At 45.5% G+C, this 27,437-nt stretch overlaps 1 protein-coding gene across 1 annotated transcript in view; it reads right to left on the bottom strand.

Moving 5' to 3' along the window:
* Nucleotides 1–27,437, bottom strand: part of LOC133424289 (pleckstrin homology domain-containing family A member 5-like) — a 141,410-nt gene that overhangs the window by 53,017 nt on the left and 60,956 nt on the right. The window contains exons 4-8 of the mRNA XM_061714791.1: nt 14,446–14,529; nt 10,747–10,794; nt 9,721–9,895; nt 2,725–2,829; nt 1,525–1,597 (exon numbers count right to left, since the gene is read on the bottom strand). Of these exons, the coding sequence (XP_061570775.1) occupies nt 1,525–1,597; nt 2,725–2,829; nt 9,721–9,895; nt 10,747–10,794; nt 14,446–14,529 (485 nt within the window). The remainder of the gene's footprint in view (nt 1–1,524; nt 1,598–2,724; nt 2,830–9,720; nt 9,896–10,746; nt 10,795–14,445; nt 14,530–27,437) is intronic.

Genomic DNA, 27,437 nt, shown 5'->3' on the forward strand with positions numbered 1-27,437 from the left:
AGTGTAAATACAACGGGTTTAGCAGAAATGCTAGTTTCCACCTGCAGTCCCCACAAACAACCAGACACACTCACACTCACACCTACGGGCAATTTAGAATGATCAATTTACCTAGCTAGTAGTTACTGAGTAGTGACTCTAGGGGGAGATGTGGAGCTGCAGTCAGTGTGGTGATGAGAAGAGAGTGATACATGAGTGAGACTGGCAGCTCCGTTTCAGGCAAGATAGTGACGATTAATGCAGCGGGACGTCAGCAGTGTGGACATATTTCAAATAAGGGACGATGACAGAAGCAAGGCAGACTGAAGCTACTGCTGCTAAGGTGTCAAGAGGAGGGAAGGAGAATACGTTGTTTAATACCAGCAACTTGATAAAACATCTCCAAACACATCATAAAGCTGAGGATACGGAGTTTGCTAATGCTACTGCAAGAACACAACAGCAACATTAGCTCAGGTTCTGCAAAAGAGACAGACAACGGCAAGAGAAAACCCACGGGCGTTAAAATAACAGAGGCTCTAAGTCGTTATAAAGCGCTGGATGAGCAGCCACTGAAGTTGGTTGCTGTCTTCCAATTCATTGCATTTTTCATTGCATTTTTAGCCTAGTTATTTTTGTGGTAGAAGTATCGTATTTTCCCATGAAAGCCTATGGCTATAATTATTGGTAAGTATGCTGTGTCGTAACTACACTTCTGACGTTTATAACAAACTAAACTGTTTGACAGTTATTTTTTTTTTTTTACTTATTATTAATTATATGTTATGCAGGAGTGTTACTACGATGCTCAACATCAGCAGTACAGACTGAGCTGCTCTGAGCTACACTGGCTTCTGTTTTGTCTGCACAAATCACCACTTTTTTCATGCTTTTTTTGCTCCTCTTGTTTTTTTCCTTTCATTTCTAACTGCCATATGGGTGCTTCTCTTCATTTTGATAGACTCTCATCAGGTTTGTTAACGTGAGAGCGAGAGGTCGGGGCAGGGCCCCATTAGGGAGTTCTATGCTGGCCAACAACTGTGATTGTACTTGTACTATTAATTTCTGCCACCTTTAACTATGTCAAGTTTTTTCTTTTCTTTCATATTTAATAACGAGGGTCCACCTGGAAAAAAATAGTATTGAGTTCAAGGGGTAGGAGTTCATAAGTTATTTACTTCTTCCTAGTCCTTTTTTGAGCATAACACGTTTGCTATTATGTCTATTAATTATTGTCTACTTTGTTTACAATGGTACATTTATTACATACTTGGTGTGAAAAACATGGTATCGGGGCATCCCTAGTTTCTGATCTAGAGAACCACCACGTGAGCAGATGGACACACTCTGAAAACACCTGTGATCATGTGACCGAGCTCAGAAACAGCCCCAACAGACATCTGAGTAATCTGTAAGTGTGAACCACGCCCTGGACACCTCAGAAACCATCAGCACACAGTTCATCTCTACATATACACGTACACCACCATCTACACCACCACCAGGACGATGAACACCTGAAGCTGAAGTGAACCGAGTCCTCACCTCGATAGTAGAAGAGACACATGTCGGACAGAACGAACCACCTCTTCTTCCACAGCTTCATCCCGGTGCTGTCCTGGAGAGTAAAGGTCATAGACGTCAGTCCCAGCTCAGCAACGACTCCCACACCTCCCACCCCACTGAATCCACTCCGCAGGAACTAAAGAATGTTGAGTTTAAGGCTGTGATTTATGGAAGAGTATTAAGGCCAGGCAGGAGAAAAATAAAAATAATATTTTAGAGGAGGAAGATTTTTTTTTCATTATGCACTTCGAGAAAAAAGTCAAAATGTCGAGAAAAAAGGCGAATTGGCTTTACGATATTGATTTGAAACACATATCACACATACAGGACTGTCTCAGAAAATTAGAATATTGTGATTTTCTGTAATGCAATTACAAAAACAAAAATGTCATAAATTGTGGATTCATTACAAATCAACTGAAATATTACAGCTTAAAAAAACTAAAATATCCTATCTCAAAAAAATTGAATATTCTGGGAATCTTAATCTTAAACTGTAAGCCATAATCAGCAATATTAAAATAATAAAAGGCTTGGAATATTTCAGTTGATTTGTAATGAATCCAGAATGTATGACATTTTTGTTTTTTTTAATTGCATTACAGAAAATAAAGAACTTTATCACAATATTCTAATTTTCTGAGACAGTCCTGTATGCAGTTGCATAACTTCAGAAATGTAATGTTAACTTAAAGTTACACTGCAAGGATGTAAGTTAGTTAGTTAGTTACGGCTGCTGCTGCAGAGCTGTCAGTCGCTCTGCTAACTGGATTTGATGGACCAGAGGAGACATTTACACTTTATTCACCAAATTGTATTTCAACTTTATTCTCAAAATTGTGACTTTATTCACGAAATTTCGACTTTATTCTCAAAATTGTATTTCAACATTAATCTCGACATTTCAACTTTTTTCTCGACATTCCGACTTTTTTCTCAAAGTGCACAATAAAAAAAATATTCCCCTCTCAAATATTTTTGGGGTCCTGCATGGCCCTGATACTCTTCCGTAGTGATGCCACACTCATCTGGAGCTTCACTTTTGAATGAAAAAACCCAACCGAACTGAGGGCTGAACACAGTGAAATGGTTCTGGTGCAGTCTGGTTCTCTTCCCACCACCTGATCCCTGTCCAGGAATCCCTGGAACTCCACCCCCCCCACAGTCCAACGGTCTCACCTGCTTGTAGAGCCAGCTGCTCCTCACCACCGGGGCATTCAGGTTCCTCCTGATGGAGTTGGACCTTTTTCCAAAGTTGTGGATCTTGTTGGACGACCTGGAAGGCTTTAAACACACACGAGGACAAAATCATTTCTACCTGTGCACAGAATCATACACAGTAAGGACATTTACCACAACTATCTAACTTTTAACATCTGACAGAAAAGGTAGTGAGCATAAAAAAGGACGGACGAGAACATCAGCGTTTGAAACGCTTGTGTTTAACAGCAGTTAGAGACACAGCTCAAACTCACACCGGAAGGGGGATGTGATGGAACCGGGACGCAAGTCAGGTGGGTTTAAATTAGTTTCACATGGTAGGTCATGATGCTATCCGGTATCGTGAATGTGTTTGGTGTGGTCTTTTGCCCAAAAATCATCAGTGTGAAGATAAACTGCAGTCTGGGTGGTTCTCTGGCCAGGTGGGGACATCTTGGTCGGATCCTTCCTTTGGAACTGAGCGGATTTATTACGACACCTGGGGAGGAATGTCTGTCCGTCTGTCGCCCCATAAAGATACACATCTTATCCATAAACAAACCAAAGAAGAATTTGTGAGAGTCCTTAAAAGCAGGACGAGTAGAATCCACATCAACCTCTCCATGAATAAGTTACGCCTTGGGAGTAACCACCTGTCAAAATCACCAGGTGAACACTTCGGGGGAGACCAAGCAGGGCCTAGCACAACAAGGAAAGAAGGACTATAAAGTCGTAAAAATCATCACTTTCAACACAAACCAGAACCATTCACATCCTCTCAGGCCTTTCACAGCTCTGAGAGAAAACTTGAAGAATGGAATGTGTGAATTTACTTAACAAAGCTTAAATGTGATGTCATTCTTTAAAAATAAAGAGTATGTCTCTAGTTCACCACCATGGCTGAACGATTCTGTTGTTGTTCATACTATGCCTTTTTAAATTATGTCAGGTCCGTTATTAAGTCACAGGACCAATGTCCCTTATGTGTATTCATTAAGATATAGTATGCATGAAAACCATAATAATAGTGTGTGTGTATATATATATATATATATATATATATATATATATATATATATATATATATATATATATATATGTGTGTCTAAGAATAAAAGTCAATCTATCATGTGGATAAATTGAAATCAATGATGTTCTTTTCCTTTCTTTTATTTTCTCTTATCTTAACAAAATAAGGTAAGATGGAGACTTTTGATGAGAGGCGTTAACTCCAGTACCTTAGCTGCACATGATTGGGTGAAGAGAATACTTAAGCCCCCCATGGACTCTGACCGCCCCTGGGGACAAAACTAGGGCGCTTAAACAGTGTGTCAGAGAAGAGGAGAGGAGAGTAAAATGTTGTGGTGAGAGTTGAGATTGTTAATATTCCTTTGGCTCCTTTAGCCGTCTTTTTTCTTCCTTAGTAATTTTCCTCTGAATCTTTGAGTCTTTGAGTTTGACTAGCTTTATCCTTTCCTAAAGATTGAAAGCCTCCTTTATTTTTGTAGTAATTCATGTTCGATTAACTTTGGTATCATTACGAAAACCGAGTAATATTCTCTACAGAGAAGCTTTGGTTTTCTTATACTTTTAAGTCAAACCCGTGTTTTTCCATTCTTGGCCTTCCTTTTGGTTCGCGCTGTGGTCATACTGCAAAAACGCCAATTTTGGGTCTACTCTCGTTTTGTCAACAAGAATCTCCCAGCACCGTCGCCTATCAACCACGCCAGGCTATACAATAGCCAAACCAGCCGAGACAAACCAGAGTGCAGTCGACCTGCTGGCAGACTGACCGCAACACCCACGAGGAGTGTCCATCGGGCCCCAGATCATCCCACGAGACTCGCTGTTCGTCTACTTGGCAGAATTCCACTTCCTATCCTATCTACTGCGTCAGGAGTCCCACCGACCAACATAGCCCGGTAGGACTCCTCCTTCAGTCTGACGGCATCCTGCACTTCCGGTGTCCACCACCGGGTTCTAGGATTGCCGCCACGACAGGCACCGGAGACCTTGCGTCCACAACTTCGAGCCGCCGCGTCGACAATGGAGGCAGAGAACATGGTCCACTCGGACTCGATGTCCCCCGCCTCCCCCGGGATCTGAGAGAAGCTCTCCTGGAGGTGGGAGTTGAAGATGTCCCTGACAGAGGGCTCGGCCAGACGTTCCCAACAGACCCTCACAATCCGTTTGGGTCTGCCCGGTCTGTCCAACCTCCTCCTCCGCCAGCGCATCCAACTCACCACCAGGTGTTGATCAGTTGACAGCTCAGCCCCTCTCTTCACCCGAGTGTCCAAGACATGTGGCCGAAGGTCAGATGAAACGACAACAAAGTCGATCATTGACCTCCGGCCTAGGGTGTCCTGGTGCCACGTGCACTGATGGACACCCTTATGCTTGAACATGGTGTTCGTTATGGACAAACTGTGACTAGCAGAGAAGTCCAACAACAAAACACCGCTCGGGTTCAGATCGGGGAGGCCGTTCCTCCCAATCACGCCTCTCCAGGTATCACTGTCATTGCCCACGTGAGCGTTGAAGTCCCCCAGTAGAACAATGGAGTCCCCAGTTGGAGCACTATCAAGTACCCCTCCCAGGGACTCCAAGAAGGCAGAGTACTCCGCACTGCTGTTCGGCCCGTAGACACAAACAACAGTGAGTTACCTTTTCCCGACCCGAAGGCGCAAGGAAGCGACCCTCTCGTTCACCGGGGTGAACTCCAACACATGGCGGCTGAGCTGGGGGGCTATAACCAAGCCCACACCAGCCCGTCACCTCTCACCCTGGGCAACTCCAGAGTAGTGGAGGGTCCAGCCCCCTTCAAGGAGCTGGGTTCCAGAGCCCAAGCTATGTGTGGAGGTGAGCCCGACTATCTCTAGCCGGTATCTCTCAACCTCACGCACAAGCTCCGGCTCCTTCCCCCCCAGCGAGGTGACATTCCATGTCCCTTCTGAGAGGGTTTTGGTCCAGGGATTGGGTCGTCAAGCCCTGCCATGACTGCTACCCAGACCACAGCCTGTCATGGTCCTTCCTGTGGTGGTGGTAACCAAACCTAGTGCCCCAAGAGTTTATTAAATTAAGTAGGAACCCCACAATGGATTTGGATGATTTGACATCTCCATTGAATCTTCACACCTTCAACGGAATGGATTTAATGGTTTTCTTTCTTCATGAGCCAAACCAGAACTTTGTCTTGGACTTCACTAGAGACCTCCTTGGTCTTCATGGTGTGTCTTGTTTGCAGGTGCTGACTCTGGGGCCAAACAGAACAGTTGTTCTGAGACTGACTGTGCTGTTTAGTTATTATTTCCAGATATTCAGGTAGTGCCCCGTTTTGATTTATTCATTTTGATAATTTATTTACATTATCCCTAGTTATCAGATGATTATTTATAACCCTTTAGTAACTACACAAGCATTCCTCTTGTTGCACAACACCAGGTTGTGTAACACAAGACCATGACACATGAGATCACAAAATCACAGAAAAATCTGGATTAAACCAGAACACCATCATGAGCAGCTGGAAACACCCGTTCTCATCCCTGAAGAGACTGCGAGGGCCATGGTTATTGCAGAAAATACAAAATATACAAAAATATACAAAACTATTCTGTGTAACTCCTCCAGAGGCATACAAGTTTGAGCTCTGATGTAAGATATGTTGACTAGAATCCACAATTTCTGACTCCAAAATGAGAATTTTACCACCAAAATGATGTTTTTCACTAAACTGCACTATGTTCAGACACTGAGCAGAAATGTTTCAGAGGCGATGGAGCCAGACTCAAGTAGTTCAAGTATAAATTATGATTCCTCATGAATACCAGAGGAACCTTACTGGTGTACTTTAGTTTAGCTGCTTTAAGAGGAAGTATGACTTATTCATGACAGTGCTGAACTGATCCGAGCTTCAATGTGAGCGTTTGTGTGGTCGACACATTTAGAAAGTTCTTCACTGACCTGTGCAGGACCTCTGCAGACAAGTTTCAGTTCTCAGGTTTAAATATTAAAACAAAACAAAAAATCACAGCAGAGGTTACGGTCTAGAGTCTCCATGTACAGCAGAGGTTACGGTCTAGAGTCTCCAACTCCAGTAGAGGTTACGGTCTAGAGTCTCCATCTCCAGTAGAGGTTACGGTCTAGAGTCTCCATCTACAGTAGAGGTTACGGTCTAGAGTCTCCATCTCCAGTAGAGGTTACAGTCTAGAGTCTCCATCTCCAGTAGAGGTTACGGTCTAGAGTCTCCATCTACAGTAGAGGTTACGGTCTAGAGTCTCCATCTACAGTAGAGGTTACGGTCTAGAGTCTCCATCTTCAATAGAGGTTACGGTCTAGAGTCTCCATCTCCAGTAGAGGTTACGGTCTAGAGTCTCCATCTCCAGTAGAGGTTACGGTCTAGAGTCTCCATCTTCAATAGAGGTTACGGTCTAGAGTCTCCATGTACAGCAGAGGTTACGGTCTAGAGTCTCCATCTCCAGTAGAGGTTACGGTCTAGAGTCTCCATCAATAATAGAGGTTACGGTCTAGAGTCTCCATCTACAATAGAGGTTACGGTCTAGAGTTTCCATCTCCAGTAGAGGTTACAGTCTAGAGTCTCCATCTACAATAGAGGTTACAGTCTAGAGTCTTCATCTCCAGTAGAGGTTACGGTCTAGAGTTTCCATCTCCAGTAGAGGTTACGGTCTGGAGTCTCCATCTCCAGTAGAGGTTACGGTCTGGAGTCTCCATCTCCAGTAGAGGTTACGGTCTGGAGTCTCCATCTCCAGTAGAGGTTACGGTCTAGAGTCTCCATCTCCAGCAGAGGTTACGGTCTAGAGTCTCCATCTACAATAGAGGTTACGGTCTAGAGTCTCCATCTACAATAGAGGTTACGGTCTAGAGTCTCCATCTCCAGTAGAGATTCTGGTCTAGAGTCTCCATCTCCAGTAGAGGTTACGGTCTAGAGTCTCCATCAATAATAGAGGTTACGGTCTAGAGTCTCCATCTCCAGTAGAGGTTACGGTCTAGAGTCTCCATCTCCAGTAGAGGTTACGGTCTAGAGTCTCCATCTCCAGTAGAGGTTACGGTCTAGAGTCTCCATCTATAATAGAGGTTACGGTCTAGAGTCTCCATCTCCAGTAGAGGTTACGGTCTAGAGTCTCCATCTACAGTAGAGGTTACGGTCTAGAGTCTCCATCTCCAGTAGAGGTTACAGTCTAGAGTCTCCATCTCCAGTAGAGGTTATGGTCTAGAGTCTCCATCTACAGTAGAGGTTACGGTCTAGAGTCTCCATCTACAGTAGAGGTTACGGTCTAGAGTCTCCATCTTCAATAGAGGTTACGGTCTAGAGTCTCCATCTCCAGTAGAGGTTACGGTCTAGAGTCTCCATCTCCAGTAGAGGTTACGGTCTAGAGTCTCCATCTTCAATAGAGGTTACGGTCTAGAGTCTCCATGTACAGCAGAGGTTACGGTCTAGAGTCTCCATCTCCAGTAGAGGTTACGGTCTAGAGTCTCCATCAATAATAGAGGTTACGGTCTAGAGTCTCCATCTACAATAGAGGTTACGGTCTAGAGTTTCCATCTCCAGTAGAGGTTACAGTCTAGAGTCTCCATCTACAATAGAGGTTACAGTCTAGAGTCTTCATCTCCAGTAGAGGTTACGGTCTAGAGTTTCCATCTCCAGTAGAGGTTACGGTCTGGAGTCTCCATCTCCAGTAGAGGTTACGGTCTGGAGTCTCCATCTCCAGTAGAGGTTACGGTCTGGAGTCTCCATCTCCAGTAGAGGTTACGGTCTAGAGTCTCCATCTCCAGCAGAGGTTACGGTCTAGAGTCTCCATCTACAATAGAGGTTACGGTCTAGAGTCTCCATCTACAATAGAGGTTACGGTCTAGAGTCTCCATCTCCAGTAGAGATTCTGGTCTAGAGTCTCCATCTCCAGTAGAGGTTACGGTCTAGAGTCTCCATCAATAATAGAGGTTACGGTCTAGAGTCTCCATCTCCAGTAGAGGTTACGGTCTAGAGTCTCCATCTCCAGTAGAGGTTACGGTCTAGAGTCTCCATCTCCAGTAGAGGTTACGGTCTAGAGTCTCCATCTATAGTAGAGGTTACGGTCTAGAGTCTCCATCTATAATAGAGGTTACGGTCTAGAGTCTCCATCTCCAGTAGAGGTTACGGTCTTGAGTCTCAATCTCCAGTAGAGGTTACGGTCTAGAGTCTCAATCTACAATAGAGGTTACGGTCTAGAGTCTCCATCTATAATAAAGGTTACGGTCTAGAGTCTCCATCTCCAGTAGAGGTTACGGTCTAGAGTCTCAATCTCCAGTAGAGGTTAGGGTCTAGAGTCTCAATCTACAATAGAGGTTACGGTCTAGAGTCTCCATCTCCAGTAGAGGTTACGGTCTAGAGTCTCCATCTCCAGTAGAGGTTACGGTCTAGAGTCTCAATCTCCAGTAGAGGTTACGGTCTAGAGTCTCCATCTATAATAGAGGTTACGGTCTAGAGTCTCCATCTCCAGTAGAGGTTACGGTCTAGAGTCTCCATCTCCAGTAGAGGTTACGGTCTAGAGTCTCCATCTCCAGTAGAGGTTACGGTCTTGAGTCTCCATCTCCAGTAGAGGTTACGGTCTAGAGTCTCAATCTACAATAGAGGTTACGGTCTAGAGTCTCCATCTATAATAGAGGTTACGGTCTAGAGTCTCCATCTATAATAGAGGTTACGGTCTAGAGTCTCCATCTCCAGTAGAGGTTACGGTCTAGAGTCTCCATCTCCAGTAGAGGTTACGGTCTAGAGTCTCCATCTCCAGTAGAGGTTACAGTCTAGAGTCTCCATCTCCAGTAGAGGTCAGGATCTGGACTCTTCTTTCCCACAAATATCTAAGAGGCTGTTTTTGAAGAATGTTGTTTTCAAAATTGAATTTGACAGGAATAAACATATGTTCATATGTTGAACCATCACCACTGGAACGCACACTAATACGTGGTGCAAAGACTGACCCGTGTGGATGAGGTTGAGGTGGTGGTGGGCGTGGTGACGGGGGTGGTGGGGCTGCCAGGAAAGGTGCTGTAGTCAGAGCCCCCAGTGTAGTTGGAGGCCTCGCTCATGGTGCTCAGGGGCCGTTCCTTCTTATCAGTGTCGCTTGCTGATTCTGATGGAGGCTTCTGAGCCGGCCTGTAGCAGGAGGAGACAATGAGAGACCAGGAAAGTTATAGGTTTTAGGTATTAAATGGTGTGAGTGAAAAGACAGAGCGGCAGAGATTACAGAGCGGAGCAGATTAATGTCTGAAAAAAGAGCAGATTAGAGTCTGACAGAGCAGAGGAGATTACAGAGCAGAGCAGCGCAGATTAAAGTCTGACAGAGCAGCAGAGATTACAGAGCAGAGCAGCCTAGATTAAAGTTAGACAGAGTGGCAAAGATTACAGAGCGGAACAGATTAATGTCCGACAGAGCGGCAGAGATTACAGAGAGGAGCAGATTAGAGTCTGACAGAGCAGAGGAGATTACAGAGCAGAGCAGCCTAGATTAAAGTTAGACAGAGCGGCCAAGATTACAGAGCGGAGCAGATTAATGTCTCAAGAAGAGCAGATTAGAGTCCAACAGAGCAGCGGAGATTACAGAACTGAGCAGTGCAGATTAAAGTCCGACAGAGCGGCAGAGATTACAGAGCGGAGCAGATTCATGTCTGAAAAAAGAGCAGATTAGAGTCCGACAGAGATTACAGAGCGGAGCAGATTAATGTTTTACAAAAGAGCAGATTAGAGTCCGACAGAGCAGCGGAGATTACAGAGCAAATCAAAGTCCAACAGAGCGGAGCAGATCAAAGTCCAACAGAGCGGTGCAGATTACAGAACGGAGCAGTCCAATTGCCTTGAGCTAGCGTTAGAATGAGCTAGCGTTATAAGAAGCTAGGGTTAGAAGGAGCTGAAGGGGCTTGTTGTCTTCAGTGGGAAACAACAGCAAGGTTTCAAGGCTGAAGCAGCAGAAGCTGAGGCAGCTCTTCCAGACAGAGGAGGGATGTTACCTGGTGAGGGATTCTCTGTCGGGGTGAACAAACTTTCCACAAGTCACTCTAGAAAAAGAAGGGAAGGGGGAGAAATCAATCAATGACTCTAATCTAATCTCACCCACACCTGAAAAAAATAAAAGCACTACTGATGAAAAAGTAAAATCAATAAAAAGTTAAATAAGGTGGTGAAAAATGCCCTCTAATGGCCAAATGAAGAATCAGTATGTCGTTGAAGCCTTCCTACAGGACCGCCACCTTTTAACCTTCAGATCTGAAGATACATCTCTTCAAGACAGTTAGTTCAAAAATGTGGCCAACCACAAAGGTTGAGTCAAATGCTGCCCCAATTGGGAAGACTTGAAGTCTGAGCTTGAGTCTTCTTGTTCACCACCATCACAGCAAACAGAAATGCAGCAATCATTTCAGCCCCTTCCATGTTGATCTACTCATTTTGGTTGTCTTCTCTTATTTTTCAATTTTATTGCTTTAGTCTTTTTTAGAGGGTCTGCATTGATGTCACAATCCCACTGGACCAGCCCCCTTACTCGCACTGAGTGGCAAAAATGGCTGCAACTGTGGAAAAGATGGGATAACAGCTGATTATGGGCTTAAATTAAAGGCAGTTGGACTTGACAGTGTAGTACAGTTACCCCAAGAACCAGTGGTCCATGGACATTAATATTTGGTACAGTTACCAAGAACCAGTGGTCCATGGACATTAATATTTGGTACAGTTACCCCAAGAACCAGTGGTCCATGGACATTAATATTTGGTACAGTTACCAAGAACCAGTGGTCCATGGACATTAATATTTGGTACAGTTACCAAGAACCAGTGGTCCATGGACATTAATATTTGGTACAGTTACCAACAACCAGTGGTCCATGGACATTAATATTTGGTACAGTTACCAAGAACCAGTGGTCCATGGACATTAATATTTGGTACAGTTACCAACAACCAGTGGTCCATGGACATTAATATTTGGTACAGTTACCAACAACCAGTGGTCCATGGACATTAATATTTGGTACAGTTACCAAGAACCAGTGGTCCATGGACATTAATATTTGGTACAGTTACCAACAACCAGTGGTCCATGGACATTCATATTTGGTACAGTTACCAAGAACCCGTGGTCCATGGACATTCATATTTGGTACAGTTACCAAGAACCAGTGGTCCATGGACATTCATATTTGGCCACAAATCCAGTTTCCAGATATTTATATGTACTTAATTTCTATGCCGGGGAAATACACGAAGCAAAGCTTGAAGGCTTACAAAAGTCTTGACGCTTGGTCCGACTTCAAGGCAGGATTTGTTGTAGAAATTAAAGTGATGAGGACACTGAACTCTATGATTTGACCGTTTAACGTTAGCTACCCAAAAATCCAACATTACATGATACAAAATGGGAACCACAAATCCAGATTTCGGTGTCTGGAATCCAGTTGTTTCTGTAAACTGCAGCGATCCATTTGTCTCTCTTAAGCTTATTTTTCGTCAGTCTGTAAAACGATAACTCCGATTTCTTGCCAAATCTATGAGTACAGTGGATCCCACAACAGCTCTTTCCCATTTTAGATGTTTCCCAGTTGCTCAAACTGAAAGTTTACGCTGCCACTCAGTCTTTCTGACACTCAGTCTTTCTGACACTCAGTGGGCGTAACCCGCTGTGAAGTTGCATGTGTGACGTCATGCGCATTCCGTCTATTGGTGGTTAGTAAACACCAGAACATTACGCCTGGGGGTTTGGACCGTTAGCTTGATGGCTCAGTGGATCCTACCAGGTCCTACGCTGTAATGGAGATGTTGAAAGGATGGAGATTGATGTTGATGTTACAGTTTCTGCCTCCCAGGTTCTACACCAACCCCCACTAGTGGAAACCCATCCAAAGGAGGTCAAGGAATTAAAAACACCATTCAAACTTTAAATGACTGTATGTTGTTCTCTGTGTACAACACAGTCCAGTTGTTTTATGAAGTCTCTGATCAGAACCCGTTTAAAACGTCTCCGTTCTCAGTCTGGCTGACATTTCATCTAGACAACACTTTCGGCTTTCATGTCTGCAGTTCTATGAAACTGATGGGCTTCAAAGCTTGATCCAGTATGGACACAGATAAAAAGTGTTTGTCGACAGGAAATTGTTGGCCTTATCTTTTAATGACTCCCAGCGTCGGCAGTTGCAGCAAACGCAGCAGCAGACCTGAACTTTGTATTCAGCTCTGATTTTTGTTCATTTGTTTTTTGGCATAAATGTCAGAATGTCTGCTCAAAGATGTTAAAAAGCTTAAATTAACATGTCTGGGAATCTTTCTTAGACTCCCTGGGGCGTCCGTCAGCCTCCTCGCTCTGCTTCTGTTTTCTGTTCTGGTCTCACCACCAACAATCATCATGTCATCGTTGCAGTCGGAACAGAACCAGGTGAAAGTGTTTGCTAACAGCTTCGTTGCTGCTGCATCGTTGTCACCTCCACACGATTAAATACGCAGAGCAGACATCGTTTTAGCAAACACACGCTCCAGCTGCAGGAGTGTGACTGGGATGGGAGGTGACAGCAGGGTGGTAAATTTACTCCAACACTTTTTTTGAGGCACGGCGTTAAACTGCAGGGTTTTGTTCGACTCTCTCTAAGGCTGCACATCTGAGCTTCATTCTGGTCTCTTCTTCCTCACGTTTTCTAGTTTCCAGAGAAACAGGAAGTAGCTTTGATTACAGACATGAGTCTAGAGTGCAGCATCCGGTTCTGAATCGGACCTACATCAGAGCCAAAAACCAGCCTAAAACCACCTCGCAGACACCAATCCCAAACCACTTGCATCAGAACTTGAGATGTTTCCCCCACCAGAGCAACAAGCCTGTGTCTTTAGGTTGTGTTTACCCACAATACCCTGTGTTGTGGTCCCCTTCCTGCATTTGGCTCACTTGAGCCGGATGGAGACTTGTTTTTTTTAGGGGAAACAGAATCTAGGGGACAACACCAGCATCCTGTTGTATCTGTAAAAAGTTATCACTCCATCATTTGTTGGTTTTCCTGACAGTTTAATCTGCTCTGGTGAAAGGATTAGCCGGAAAGAGAAGGGTACGCTTTTTTCTCCTCAGAGGTGACATCTTTAAAGCCATCTTATGTTGGTACAGATTGATGTAGTCACACTGTGCATCTGCATCCAACACCCAGCATCCACATCCATTACCCAGAATCCACATCACCAGCATCATCACCAGCATCATTATCAGCATTCGTATCCATCACCAGCATCATCACCAGCATCCGTATCCATCACCAGCATCCGTATCCATTATCAGCATCATCACCAGCATCCGTATCCATTATCAGCATCATCACCAGCATCCGTATCCATCACCAGCATCCGTATCCATTATCAGCATCATCACCAGCATCCGTATCCATTATCAGCATCATCACCAGCATCCGTATCCATTATCAGCATCATCACCAGCATCCGTATCCATCACCAGCATCATCACCAGCATCATTATCAGCATTCGTATCCATTATCAGCATCATCACCAGCATCCGTATCCATCACCAGCATCATCACCAGCATCATTATCAGCATTCGTATCCATCACCAGCATCATCACCAGCATCATATCAGCATCCGTATCCATCACCAGCATCATCACCAGCATCCATATCCATCACCAGCATTTACATTAACACCAGAAAGCAGAATCAGATACTTACTGTTCGTTCACCACAAAGATGCAGTTGTCCTGAGACGGGGCGCCTGACACCGGGTGTTTACACATCACCTTCCTCTCATTGTGGCTGCAGAGACACAGAACACAGGTACAAGAACGTCAGTGGGAAATAAAATAAGTGTGGAATGAGAACTAGAGAAGAGGACACAGATGATGGAGAACGAATAAGCTTGACTTCTGAGGTGTGAAGAAACCGTTATCTCATGCTAAAGACAGGTCTTATTGTGCAGGAGGGTGAAGAACCTCTCACCTGCCCAGTACACGGTCCACACATGGACACATTCAAATACGGGAGGGTTTCATGTCCACTATTCACACTGCCTTTATATGTCTACTACACACAAACAGGAAGCCACAATATCCCCAGATGTGTGAACAGATGTTCCAGCAGATGTTCCAGCTGCTGACCGGCCGTTTAACAGAACCAAAGGTCGTGTTTCAGACACAGAACCCAGTAAACGAGAGTAAAAGAGATTAAACTACAGCCCTACAAGAAGCTGCTCATGTGACCACCGGGACTGGTTTCTGTAGTGGCCCACTGCATTATGGGAGATCATTAAACCAGACCCCCGCCTGAACGCCGGCCGACGATCAGCTCATCAATAATGGTGATTAGCAGACGTTGGCTGCAGCTCACCCTCTTATGACACTTTTCCACCAGCACCTACTTGGCTCGACTCAACTCGGCCTGGTTTCTTTTCCATAACAATCCAGCACCTGGATCAGAAGTAGGAGGTTGGAGAAGCTGCTGTGACGTATTTGATTGTGTATCTAAAGGAAGAAGACAACAACACTAAAGATGTAGAACCTGGAGGAGATGATAGATGTGCTGCTGGGTCTGTGGCTTGTGTTCCATATCAAGTTAAAAAATGTGAGAGAGAAAAGCTTCAAGCAGCGATGCTTTTTTTTTTTGTTAGTTTGTCTCGGCGCTGCTGAAAAGTCAGCTGGAGCCGTGAGCAGCTATGAAGTGACAGAGCTCCTGGTGGATCTGGTGGTTCCTTATCGCCCATCTAGATCCCTTTTTAATTCTCTCCTCAGCACCAGGTTTATGAACCTCTGCACCTCAGAGTTGGATCACCAAACAGACTTTTGCTGCCGTTGCTGGTTGAATAAAATGAACAAGAATCCGTCAGAGTCTCTTTCTCTGAATTCCTCCTCCTGACTCAGACGTCTGACTCCAACCCCCCGACCAATCGGTGGCCTGTAGTGTGATGATGTCAGATACAGCCGACTCAGCCGCTTAGAACCTCGGTAGAATAGTTACAGAAAAGTATCTACTCGGCACGTTAGACCCTGGTTGAAAAGCGCAAAATCTGTCAGGGGTTTGACATTTCCCCCAGTTTGAGTTTCAGTTCTGTCCCTCCTGTTTCCCATCTGCCCTGATTGTCTGCACCTGTGTCTCGTTATCCCCTGTGTATATCTAGTCTTGTCTTTCCTCTGCTCCCTGCTGGTCCGTACTGTTTGCTCCCTCCATGTCTCCTCGTCTAGTTTTGGATTCCTGTTTTTGTTCTGCCTTTTTTTATCCTGCTCAGCAGCGTTTACAATAAATCCTGCTTTTGGTGAACTCCTGCCCTCCTGCGTTTGGGTCCTCAACAAACCACATCGTGACAAAACCGAGTCGAGTCGGGCTGAGTAGGTACTAGTAGAAAAGCGCCCATAAATCCTCTGGAAGCGGTCGGGGGCTTCTCAGGATTGCCCACATTTTTGTTTTTGCAGTCATTTATTTTGGTCAAATCGATGACGGTAGCTGCTGAACCTCAGATCCAGGCTGGAGAACACAGAGCCATCATCCCCTCCAGCACGCAGCACATCCACTCGTGACCGTCCACACGGCAGCGGTGAATCCAGACTCACCAGAGGAGTTCGGGGAGCAGGAGGAGCAGGAGGAGCTGCTGTTCCACCTCCGTTCAGGGTGAAGGCAGCGGCGATGTGTGAGCAAGCTGCTGAACACAACGCCTCCTCCTCCTCCACCGCCCCCTCCACCGCCTCCTCCCTCCATCACCTCTCTCCTCACACACAAACCTGGGGGCTGCTCTGGAACACAGTGGAGTACAACTGCAGCTGATGATTACCTCCATGTCTACTCATCCCTCAATTATTTTCATTAAATCTTCAGTTAATGAGCGCCGCTGGTGGAAAGTACCTTACTGGCTCCACAGAACAGAAAACCATCAAAACTGGAGGACTTTCAGTGAGTTAAGAACCAACAAACAAGTCAGAAATAAAACACCTGAGATATCTGATCCCTCAGACAACCCTGAATCCAGAACGCCATCAACAGCCGAAGGAACCACATGGACAACATCTGCTTCTCTAAGTAAAATTCATTGACTACGTTTACATGCAGTCAAAAATCAGGTTATTGCTAATATTCCGGTTACTGAAACATTGGGAATATTCCGTTTACATGGTAATTAATCATTTGGGATATCTGGATCAAACCAGCGACGCACGGAAAACATCTTGACGCAATTCCTGTAATTTTTGCTTCTTCTTCCTGTATCCAAATTCAAAACAAATGCTGCTTCGTGCAACTTTTCTCTCACCTTCTTTTAAATCTCGCTATCCCGGTACTTTCTACCGTCTACAAATGCAGAAATGTTCATATCCTTCATTACATTTATGAAGTGATTAGTCTCCTCCTGGTCTTGGTTTCTCCGTGTTTATAAGAACTTCCTGGACTCAAAAGACCAGGATTCCTTGTGAACAGAGTATGAGCAGAAAACAAATTCATGTTCCGTTTGATGGGGATATTCCGTTTGGCGTTTACATGACCCAATATTCGGGTTTTAAAAGGAGTAACCCAGGGCTCATATTGGGGTTTTTAAAAACCTGAATATGAGCAAATTCGGGTTATTCAAAGGGGTTATTGGTGTTTACATGGCCGTGCAAATCTGGGTTATTGCCAATATTCGGGTTTTAAGAAAAGCTGCAGGTCGTCTACCGACCACTCGGGTCTGGATCCATTGACCTCCATGTTCATCCATTAACATGCTATTTCCAGTCTGGTAAAGAAGCAGTTTTGGTTTCTATGGTTACGTTTCACATGTAGCCCAGAACTGGTCCTGGTAGGCTGCTCAGCAGAACAGGAAGCACCAGAGGCAGAAACACCACAGGATCATTCTTTCACATGTTTTTGCAATGCCCTCCTGTATTATCATTCTGGCAAAAAAGTCAGTACATATATATCTAATGTCACTGGAAAGGCAATCCCATGTTCTCCCAGGGTTCTCCTGATTAATGATGACTCTCAGTTAAACTTACAATACATCTTTGATGGAAACCACCACACGATCTACAAACATGTCACTGGTTTAATCTGTTTATGGAGATTTCGCATATGGAACTTTCAGTGGCAAGAATTCATGGTGTGGGACCCAGGACATTAAAAATATGGACTCCATTGAAAAACTGAAAGAACTGAATATTGACTGAACATTTATCCAATTTTTTTTTTTTTGGCTTTCTTGTCTTGTTTGTCTTGTCCTGTTGTTGTGTTATTGTTGTCTTGTTGGATCACTACAGGGTGGGTGGGGGGACGGGTGATCTAAATATTTTTGCTATACAATTGTGTGCATAATTGTTCGATTGAATTGTATGCACCAACAAAATAATAAAAAACAGTTGATAACAAAATAAAAGGAGCCAGCAGAGGTCTCAGGCCACCAGAGCAGTGCAGAGGATGGAGGAGCAGCATGGAGCTGAAGCAGAACAGGAATTTTAGAGGAGATACAGATTGGGGACTTGGTGAATTCAACTATGACGCAAGTGAAAACACTTTCGAAGACATCCTGGAGTCCCAGGACGTGGAGAGGTCATGTGTTTGGACAGGAAACTCCTCTTGGACATTTACAGCTCTGCCAGGGTTTCTATCTTTTATGAAGAAGCATCAGAGATGACTAATGGAAGCATTAAAGTATTAAACGAGGCCTTGGAGATGCTGACCTGCTGGAACTCTCCACTTCCTAACCCTCAAGATGAAGGTGGTGGAGCAGCATCTTAATGAACCCAAGAGGAGTTGCACTTGACAGCATCAACATAGTTAAGCCTGATTTAAGGTTCTGAGTTAAACCAACACAGAGCCTACGCCGTTGCCGTGACGCCGTCTTCAACACTTCGGATACTCGATTTCGCCACAGTGCAATACCCCCCCAGAGCGCTAGGGGATTTTTTTTTTTAATTTTTAATTTTTAGGGGATATTTACAGACTTCCTCAATGAGTCGCTCCTCGACTTGTTCTATGTTGATAATATTCTTTCCGTGTAGAAGAACAAGATGTTTAAAAATGGCGGGGATGGTGCAGTCTGGAACCGGAAATGCTACCAAGCAATGGATGGATAGATCATGGATGGTGCATGAATGATGGATGGATGACAAATAGATGATGGATGGATGACAAATAGATGATGGATGGATGAATGATGGATGGATGGATGGATGAATGGATGATGAAAGTATACATAGATGATGGATGATGGAAGGATGCATGAATGATGGATGGATAGATGTATGGATGGATGCATGGATGATGAAAGGATGTAAGGATGGATGGATGATAAATGGATGATGGATGGATGCATTGATGATGGAAGGATGGGTGGATGATGCATGTGTGATTGATGGATGCATGGATGATGGAGGGTTGTGTGGATGGATGATGGATGGATGGATGAATGTGTGGATGGATGACAGATGGATGTATGGATGATGGATGGATGTAAGGATGATGGATGGAAGTATGGATGATGGATGGATGCTGGATGGATGTATGGATGCTGGATGTATGGATGTATGGATGATGGAAGGCTGGAGTTCTGTTGTATCAGTAAATCAGTGTCACTAGTGTTAGTTTGGTTTAAAGGTTCCTAGCCAGTCATGTTCAGACGTACTGTAACATTCTTCTTGGTACATGGAATGTTCTGGAAGAATCCTGGAATGCTATGGAAGAATCCTGGAATGTCCTGGAGTCCTGGAGGTCTAATCCTCCAGAATGGAGCTGTTCCAGCCTCCACAGTGTGACGGTCACGAGGGACAGCTAATTAGCAGCTGATGACTTCACTGCAGTCACACATCCTTCTGTGCTGGTGAGGAAATCACGCTCTCACACTTCCTTGGCGTTGCCTGGCAACAAGGACGGGATCTGCTCTGAGTGTGAAGAGCAGCGGTTTGACAGGGAGCAGAGGAGGAGGAGAGCAGCTAAAAGAAGAACGTGGACCAGAGTCAGGTCCCTGGAAAGTGCAGTAAGTCCTCGTGTGATGGTCAGGAACTGAAACCAGAGCAGGAGGTTTCCAGTCCAGTCCAGTTTCCAGATGTTCACTCAAGAGTCCAGAAACCAGAGAAACAGCATCAGTGTTGTGACAAGCTTTTCCCACCATGGAACATTCACAGATTCAAACATTGCAGGGGGCTTGTCCGGTCCTCCTCTGCAGTTTGGGTTTTTATACATGAAACACACGCAGAAACCGAGCTGACAAGATCCCAGCATGCAGATGTCAAATGAGTCAGCGTTGAAGTGAGAAAAAGACATCACAAAACACATCTTTGTGTTTTTGCAAGGTGTCTACATCCAGTTTCTGTTGCAAGCTATAATGAAGTCATCAGTGAGCCCTACATGTAGACTGAGAACCTGCAGTGGACCATCTCATCCTCCTTTTATCTTTCAAGCAATAAGAGAACAGTTAACATCCTTTAAAGCCTGCCAAACGTTCACTAGGATGTGATTCAGCAGATGAGTTAAAGATGCCCCTGAGGACTCCACCACATCTGCATGTGGTTGTATGTCCAGTAGGCCTGTGTTGAAAAAAATCGATTTTCCGATTCTAAATCGATTCTCATATTAATTCCTAAAAATCGATTTTTATGTCTTTTTTTTTTTTTTACCTTGTCTGCACACATATTATTGATTGATACCATGACGGTAGAAACCAAAAGTGTATATATGTGCATTATTACTATATGTAATATATACATATATATACGCACACATATGCGTACACATACATAAATATATACATACAAACCCAGTGTTTTTTTTTTTGTTTTTTTTTGGGGGGTGGGGGGGGGTTGACGACATCCACTGCCAATCCAGGAAGCAGGAACACACGGAGACACACGTCAAGCACTGGAAATCTGCAACAAAAAACCACAAACAAAGCACGAAAACGGCACGGAGCCAACCAAAACACGAACAGCAATCGACCTAAATCTTGAGATCTGATCGCAGTCTGAGCTAAGCTATCGCTACCGCTACCTAAACCCAAAAACTAGAGAGCCAGCATGCAGGTGAACAAGCCAGTGTGTATGTCTATGTGTGTGTGTGTGTGTATGTATATGATCATGCGTGTGTGTGTGTGTGTGTGTGTGTGTGTGTGTGTGTGTGTGTGTGTGTGTGTGTGTGTGTGCATGTGACTAAATGTGTGTATGTGTGTGTGTGTGTGTGTGTGTGTGTGTGTGTGTGTGTGTGTGTGTGTGTGTAATAAACCAAACAAAGCTCCACCTGAAGTGTATCTATAGTGGGGGAGGGGGGGGAGCGACCCCGCCACCCGCGAGACCAGAGGCCGACAAGGAAGAGCCCGGAACCCAGGCCACCGGCAAACCCCACAGAGGGGAGAAGTAGGAGGGAGGCAACCCACCGCCTGCGAGGCCCCCCCCCACCCGGCGGCGGCCGAGGGGGCCCGCGGGCGGGGCCCCCACGGCGCGGAAAGAAGCAGCCAGGGATCCCGCGGCGGCGGACCGCGACCCAGGCAATCCCCGGCCACCCGGTCCGGGCCGGACACGCGGCCAGGAGGCCCTCACCCTTCAGGCCAACGACCCCCACCCGGCAGGGGGCCAGCCTGCCCGGAGAGACAGAGCCGCCCCGGCCGCCGACGCGGGCAGGCGCACCCGTCCCCCACGAAAGTGGCCCTCCAAGACCAGAGGGGCGCCCCGCCGTAGAGGCAGCGGGGGGGACCGGAGACGGGCCCGGAGAGAGGGAACCCCCCAACAAGGCGACACCCGCGCAGGCCCGACAACGGAGGGCCCCAGACCCAGGCATCCCATTCATTCATCCATTCACCTATCCGATACCTATACTAATAATAATATAATATACTATACATAATAATAATAATAATAATACTAATAATAATAATAATAATAATAACCATCTTTGTATAATATAATATTGATAAATTATTAAGTTTTTGATGTCCTGCCAATGGAGGCTCAAATCCTCCATGGCAGGACCCTTCCATACCGCATTCTCACCGACACAGACATACAATCACGCACCGTTTCCCCCTCCCCGGGGGGGTCCAGCACCGCCAGAAGGCACCCCAGGCTGCACGGCGGGCCCCACCAGGCCCGGGTAACCCGACCCACCTGTCCGAGGCCCAGGCCGGTGAGGGAACGCGGGTGATGTGGGACCCCCTCCCGCCCCTTGTGTTGAGTGCATGTGATTAATGCCATAAAAACAGGGAGGAGGGAGGGCCAAGTATCGATTGACACCGACCCCCCCCCCCTCCCGAACTACGTGTCCTTGTCAAGTGTATTTATAAAGTGTTGAATGTGCAGTGTCTAGTTTGTTGTTAAAACCGTGAGGCGGGGAGTGCCGGGCCACGCGGGACAGTGCCCCCCACGACCCGGACCCCCCGCCTTTCGCCTATGTGCGTATGAATCGTGTAGGGGGGGCAAGAGGGGGAGCGGAGGCCGAAGCCAGGAGGCAGGACCAGCAAAGCCGGCCCTGATAAGACACCCGCGTCCCCCCACCGGCCATCCAGTAGACGGGGGCCGGCCCCCCGAGCCGGGCCAGGGCCCCACCGCACCTCCACGGGCGCCCCCGGAGCCGCCGGAGCCCCCAGACGGAGGGGGAAACGGTCCAACATCCTCCCATTCATACTGACAACATAAGACATAGATACCTGGGAATGGCGCCACCCCGCCGCCGCGCCCGCCCGTGCACCCCCCGGTCAGGGGAGGCCCGATCTCCGGACCCGGCCCCACCCCCCCCCGAGGCCACCCCGGCGGACACCCCAAGGGTCACGGAGTCCCCACACTCGCAGGGGCACTTGGCCCCCGCCCAGCGACGGAGGACCAAGGCAGCAATGCCCCCCCAGCGCAGACAGCCACCCCCCACCCAGGCAGGACCGGGCCCTCCGGGTGGGACCCCCACGTCCACGGCCCAGCCCCCCCCAGGAGGCCCGGGGGGGGGGCCTCCTGGGGGCATTGTTTATGCCCAAAAAAGGAATGTTTTGTTGGACACGAGAATAACATGGTGTCATGTTTTTGCCTTTAAATATCTTTAAAGGTATGAAAACATTAAGTTTTCAGTTATAATTGCATAAATTGTCTATATTTCATTACTTTATATACAGTCTTGGGGTTACATTTGCAAAAAATGCTAAAAACCAAATTCTCATAAATGGGAAAAAATAAAACCGATTTCATAGTTCTCTAGTTTGCTGCCCTGGATCTGTTTGATAATTCCGCCCCACGATGTTTCTGAAAACAGTTCTATCAGCATTCTGGGAGGTGATTGGTCCTTACAGCATCATTAGCTGCCAATACTTGCTGTTGAATCTCCATATAATACTAGTATTAATATGTTGCAGAACTACAGTCATATAATTCATGCAACAGCTCAAAAAACAGTTTTAATAACACTAACCCAAATCAATATCGGAATCGAATCGAATGGAATCAAATCTTGATAATCGATTCTGAATCTTAAGAATCGGAATCGAATTGATTCTTGACATTTGAATCGATCCCCAGCCCTAATGTTCAGGACCTGCTGGAGGATGTGCTGTTAGTAACATTGTTCTACAATAGCACCACACGCTGGCAGCTTGTTGCAGTATGAATCGATCGATCGATCAATCTTTATTTGTGTAGCACATTTGCCCAAAGAGCTTCACAACAATTAAAAACAAAAAGAAACTAAACATGCACTACAAAACTAAGGATAAGACACAAATGGCTAGAAAAAATATTCTAATAAAATAAGTGCTGTTACGAAGCAGACGTAATTGTGAGCAGATCTCCTGGACCATCGAAGCAAATTTGAAGCTGCTGGCAAAGAGTAATCGTACATGTCGGTGCTAATGACACAAGTCTATGCCAGTCGGAATGGAAGTCACTATAATTAAGATTGCGTCTGTGTGTAACTACGCCAAAACCATGTTGGACTCCGTAGGTTTCTCTGGTCCCCTCCCCAATCTGACCAGCGATGACATGTTTAGCTGCATGCTCTCGCTCCGTCGCTGGTTGTCTCGGTGGTGTTCAGAAAGAGACGTGGCCTTTATTGACAATTTGAAGACGTTTTGGGGAAAGCCCGGTCTGATTAGAAGAGCTCTTCTCTTCATCGCTCCACTGAGCCCTCTCCTATTTGCGTTGGCTATTGAGCTTCTTGCGATTGCTCTCCGTTCAAATCCATGTATTGTAATACGCCAACATGGCCTGGTTGCAAAAGTCTCACTGTATGCGGATGACATACTTCTTTATGTTTCGGATCTTGATGTCTCTGTACCTGCTGCATTGTGCCTACTTTCGGACTTTGGCCGGATCTCGGGGTGCAAGTTAAATTTAAGTAAGAGTGAGTTGTTCCTGTTAACTCGGCTGCTTAATGCCTTCCCCTTGCATAGTTTCCTTTTAAAATAGCCGAAACGGGTTTTACGTATTTAGATGTTCCGTTTAGACGTCAGTTGGGGGAGTTGCCACAAGCCAACTTCTCTCCTTTAATCGTTGGTCTTTGCTTAACTTCTCTCTGGTGGCACGTATTAATTATGTGAAAATGAATGTTCTCCCCCCTTTTTTGTATCTTTTTCAGTGCACTCCAGTTTTCTTGACTAGCTCTTTTTCTAACGGATTGGAGTCTCAGGTAGAGCTCTGCGCGGGACTGTTTTCTTCATCCTGCTCCCGCTGAATTTCTGACCATTACCGCCCGAAATGTGTGTGTTCCACTCCCGCCCGCATCCACAAAACTCCACAGAATTTATGCCGCACAATAATAGAGATGCATTGATTTAGTGTCTTCTCCCGTCCCCCAAGAGAAATGTCCCAGACAAATCTATCTGATTTAATGTTAACATGATCATTGTGGAGCTTGATGGATAATTGACAGTTCATAGGTCACCTGACCGAAATTTAGATGCAAATCCATCATTGTCATCATCCACAAGGTATTTCACCTTTCGCGCACGCATCAATTATGTGATTGAGATTATAGCAACGAGAGTAGGCTGTGAGTGGCTCAAACACTAATAAATAACATAAAATAGACAACGTTAACGAATTAAATGAATTCATTTAACAAATAAATCGCTTGGCCATTACATTGCTGTGGAGGAAGAGAATGTTGCTGACCGACTGAGGTCCCAATCCTGCGTCTCTTCCAAAATGCTCCACAGACACTAAACACAGTTTCTCCAAATACTTGACTTGCTTTGTCTTTGTTTTTTAAAGACCTTGTTTGAGGTTCTTTTCAACCTCATAGATTTCCATCTTGTCGCTAGGCTACATCCCGATCCTGCAGTGTTACTATGGAACCAACTTCCAATCTGGGTTAAGGAGGCTGAGACCACCTCCACCTTTAAACCCAAACTTTAAACCTTTCTGTTTAGTAAAGCCTTTAGTTAGTGTAAACTTTAGTGTGTTAGGGCCAGTAGTCACAGCTCCAGCGATAGGACAAGACTAAAATAGTTAGTCTCAAACATAGCTTTGTTGTAGATATGCTCTTATAGGCCAAAGCTGCAGGGGGGCACCAATATGATACAGAGCGGTGCGCCTCGCCCTTCTTCTCTTCTCTTCCATTTTCATTTATTAATTACAAGTATCTCATCACCATAATTGTTCTCCATTGTTCTTGTAGTTTGTTGTGCTGCCCCCCCGCCCCTTTTCTCTTCTGTGCATGTTTGCATGCTGCCCTGCAGTCCCACCCTCTGATCATTCCACTGCTTGATTGAACCTGTTTCCGCAAGGGGAATTAAACCTCATATGAAGAGATGAAATACATCCTCATTAAGGAAAAGAAGGGAAAGGATAAGTGGAAAAGTAGTCTTGCGTAAGGAGGAGGAGAAGGAGGGATGGAGGAGGAGCAGTCAGAGCAGTGATGAGAAAAACAAAAAGGGTTCAGAAATGTAAAAGTGAAAGGAAAGAACCGGGTGTCATCTATCTGTGGTTGTAGGATCTTGTGGAATCATCAGAATCGTGACTGGAATCCTGACTACAACAGAGATACTCCAGAATGAGAGGCCCATCCTCTCAACCAGTGTAAAAACGTTCTCATTAACGTCAGCCAGGGCCCCAACCACAGTCCTTGTTGGGGTTCTTGCGTCAGGTAGAGCTCTGTCGCCCTCCTGTGTTCGCTGACGCTCACCACCACAAGAACCAGCTGTTCACAGATCAGCAGGGAATATTCTGGGAACAATGTTCAAACATCTGTCAACGGGGGGTTTTACACATTTACAAAAGGGATTAAACTCGCAAATTCACATTTTCTTTCGAGAGCGTGTTTGTCTCAGTCATCTCTGGAATCTCATTAAGTGATTTGATTTGATATTGTTTGAGAAGCAGATATTACTACTACTACTACTGTGATTTAGCAGACGCTTTTATCCAAAGCCACTTACATCTGAGAGAACAGCACAAGCTAGGAATCACACAGGAGGTCCAGCTGGATCAGTGCTGGTCAGACTGCTGAGAGTCCAGTTGGATACAGATGCTGCCATGCTAGGGCTAGAATGTTTTGTTTTTTTCCCTTCCCGCCCAACACAACAGTCCCTTTATACCAGAAATCTACGTCTAAAAAGACACCATCATGCGATCATCTTGTCATAAGTGCATGCAGCTTTCTCAGTGCTGAGTCCTGCAAAGAGCTGGACGAATCTTCTAACTAGTTCTGATGAGCAGAGAAGTTTACTAGATGGTAGATGCTCTTAAAAATAGGTACAGACCCTGCAGATCGGACAGAGTTTGGGAGGTCGTTCCACCATTGGGGAACAATGGAGGAGAAGAGTGTGGTTACTGATTTCACCCCACGTTGGGGTGGAAGCACCAGGGGGTCTTTCACTGACTGAGTGAAGCTGTGGAGAGGGAGAGTATCTCTGGATGAAGGAGTGAAGGTATTGAGGAGCCGTTTGGGTAATTGTTTGGTAGCCAAAAGCAGAGTTTTGAACTTGATGCGTGCTGCAACAGTGCAGAGAGATTAGCAGCGGAGTGACCTGAGCTCTCTTGGGCTGGTTGAAAACCAGACGTGCTGCTGCATTCTGGATAATCTCCAGAGGTTTAACTGAGCAGCAGGAAGGCCGACCAATAAGGAATTACAGTAGTCAGTGACGCTAGATCATGTCAGGGTTCTCTGGATGTCGTCTCTGGATCAATAAGTAGAATCTGAAACACTGATTAAAGATAGAACCCCAATCTAACCGTAAAGTTCAGCAGTCTGTCCAATTTCTGATAAAAAAACGTATGTCCTGCCATGTAATATTTAACAGCCAACATCTGGTTTCAGGGTTCAGTTTAATAAAAACCTCCAGTTCCTCTACCGACCACCGGCGTCTGGATCCAGTTCGTCTACCGACCACGCTGGTCTGGACCGGTTCCACTACTGCGTACCGGGGGCTGGATCCACTTCCTCTACCGACTACAGTGAGCAGGCAGTCCTAATAAAGTGCTGTTCTGTCAGCCTGTTTCAGTTCTAGTTTTAGTCTAGTCTTTGGGTCGAGCTATCATTTTAGTTTTTATTAGTTCTAGTCACGTTCATTCTCCTTTTAGTCGTGTCAAGTTTCAGTCGACAAAGTCTGACCATTTTAGTCAAAGATTGTATTTAGCCAGACCCATTTTACAATTCAAACAAGGATATCTTATTATTATTATAATATTATTATTACCTTATAGACTCAAGAATACATTCATCCACGTGGGGGCACACGAGTGTTCTCCAAAAAAAAAAAAAGGCGTCCCTTGCAGGTTGTAGATCAGAGATGATCAAGATGGAGG

The sequence above is a fragment of the Cololabis saira genome, chromosome 23, assembly GCF_033807715.1.
Source record: "Cololabis saira isolate AMF1-May2022 chromosome 23, fColSai1.1, whole genome shotgun sequence".
Lineage (NCBI taxonomy): Eukaryota > Metazoa > Chordata > Actinopteri > Beloniformes > Belonidae > Cololabis > Cololabis saira.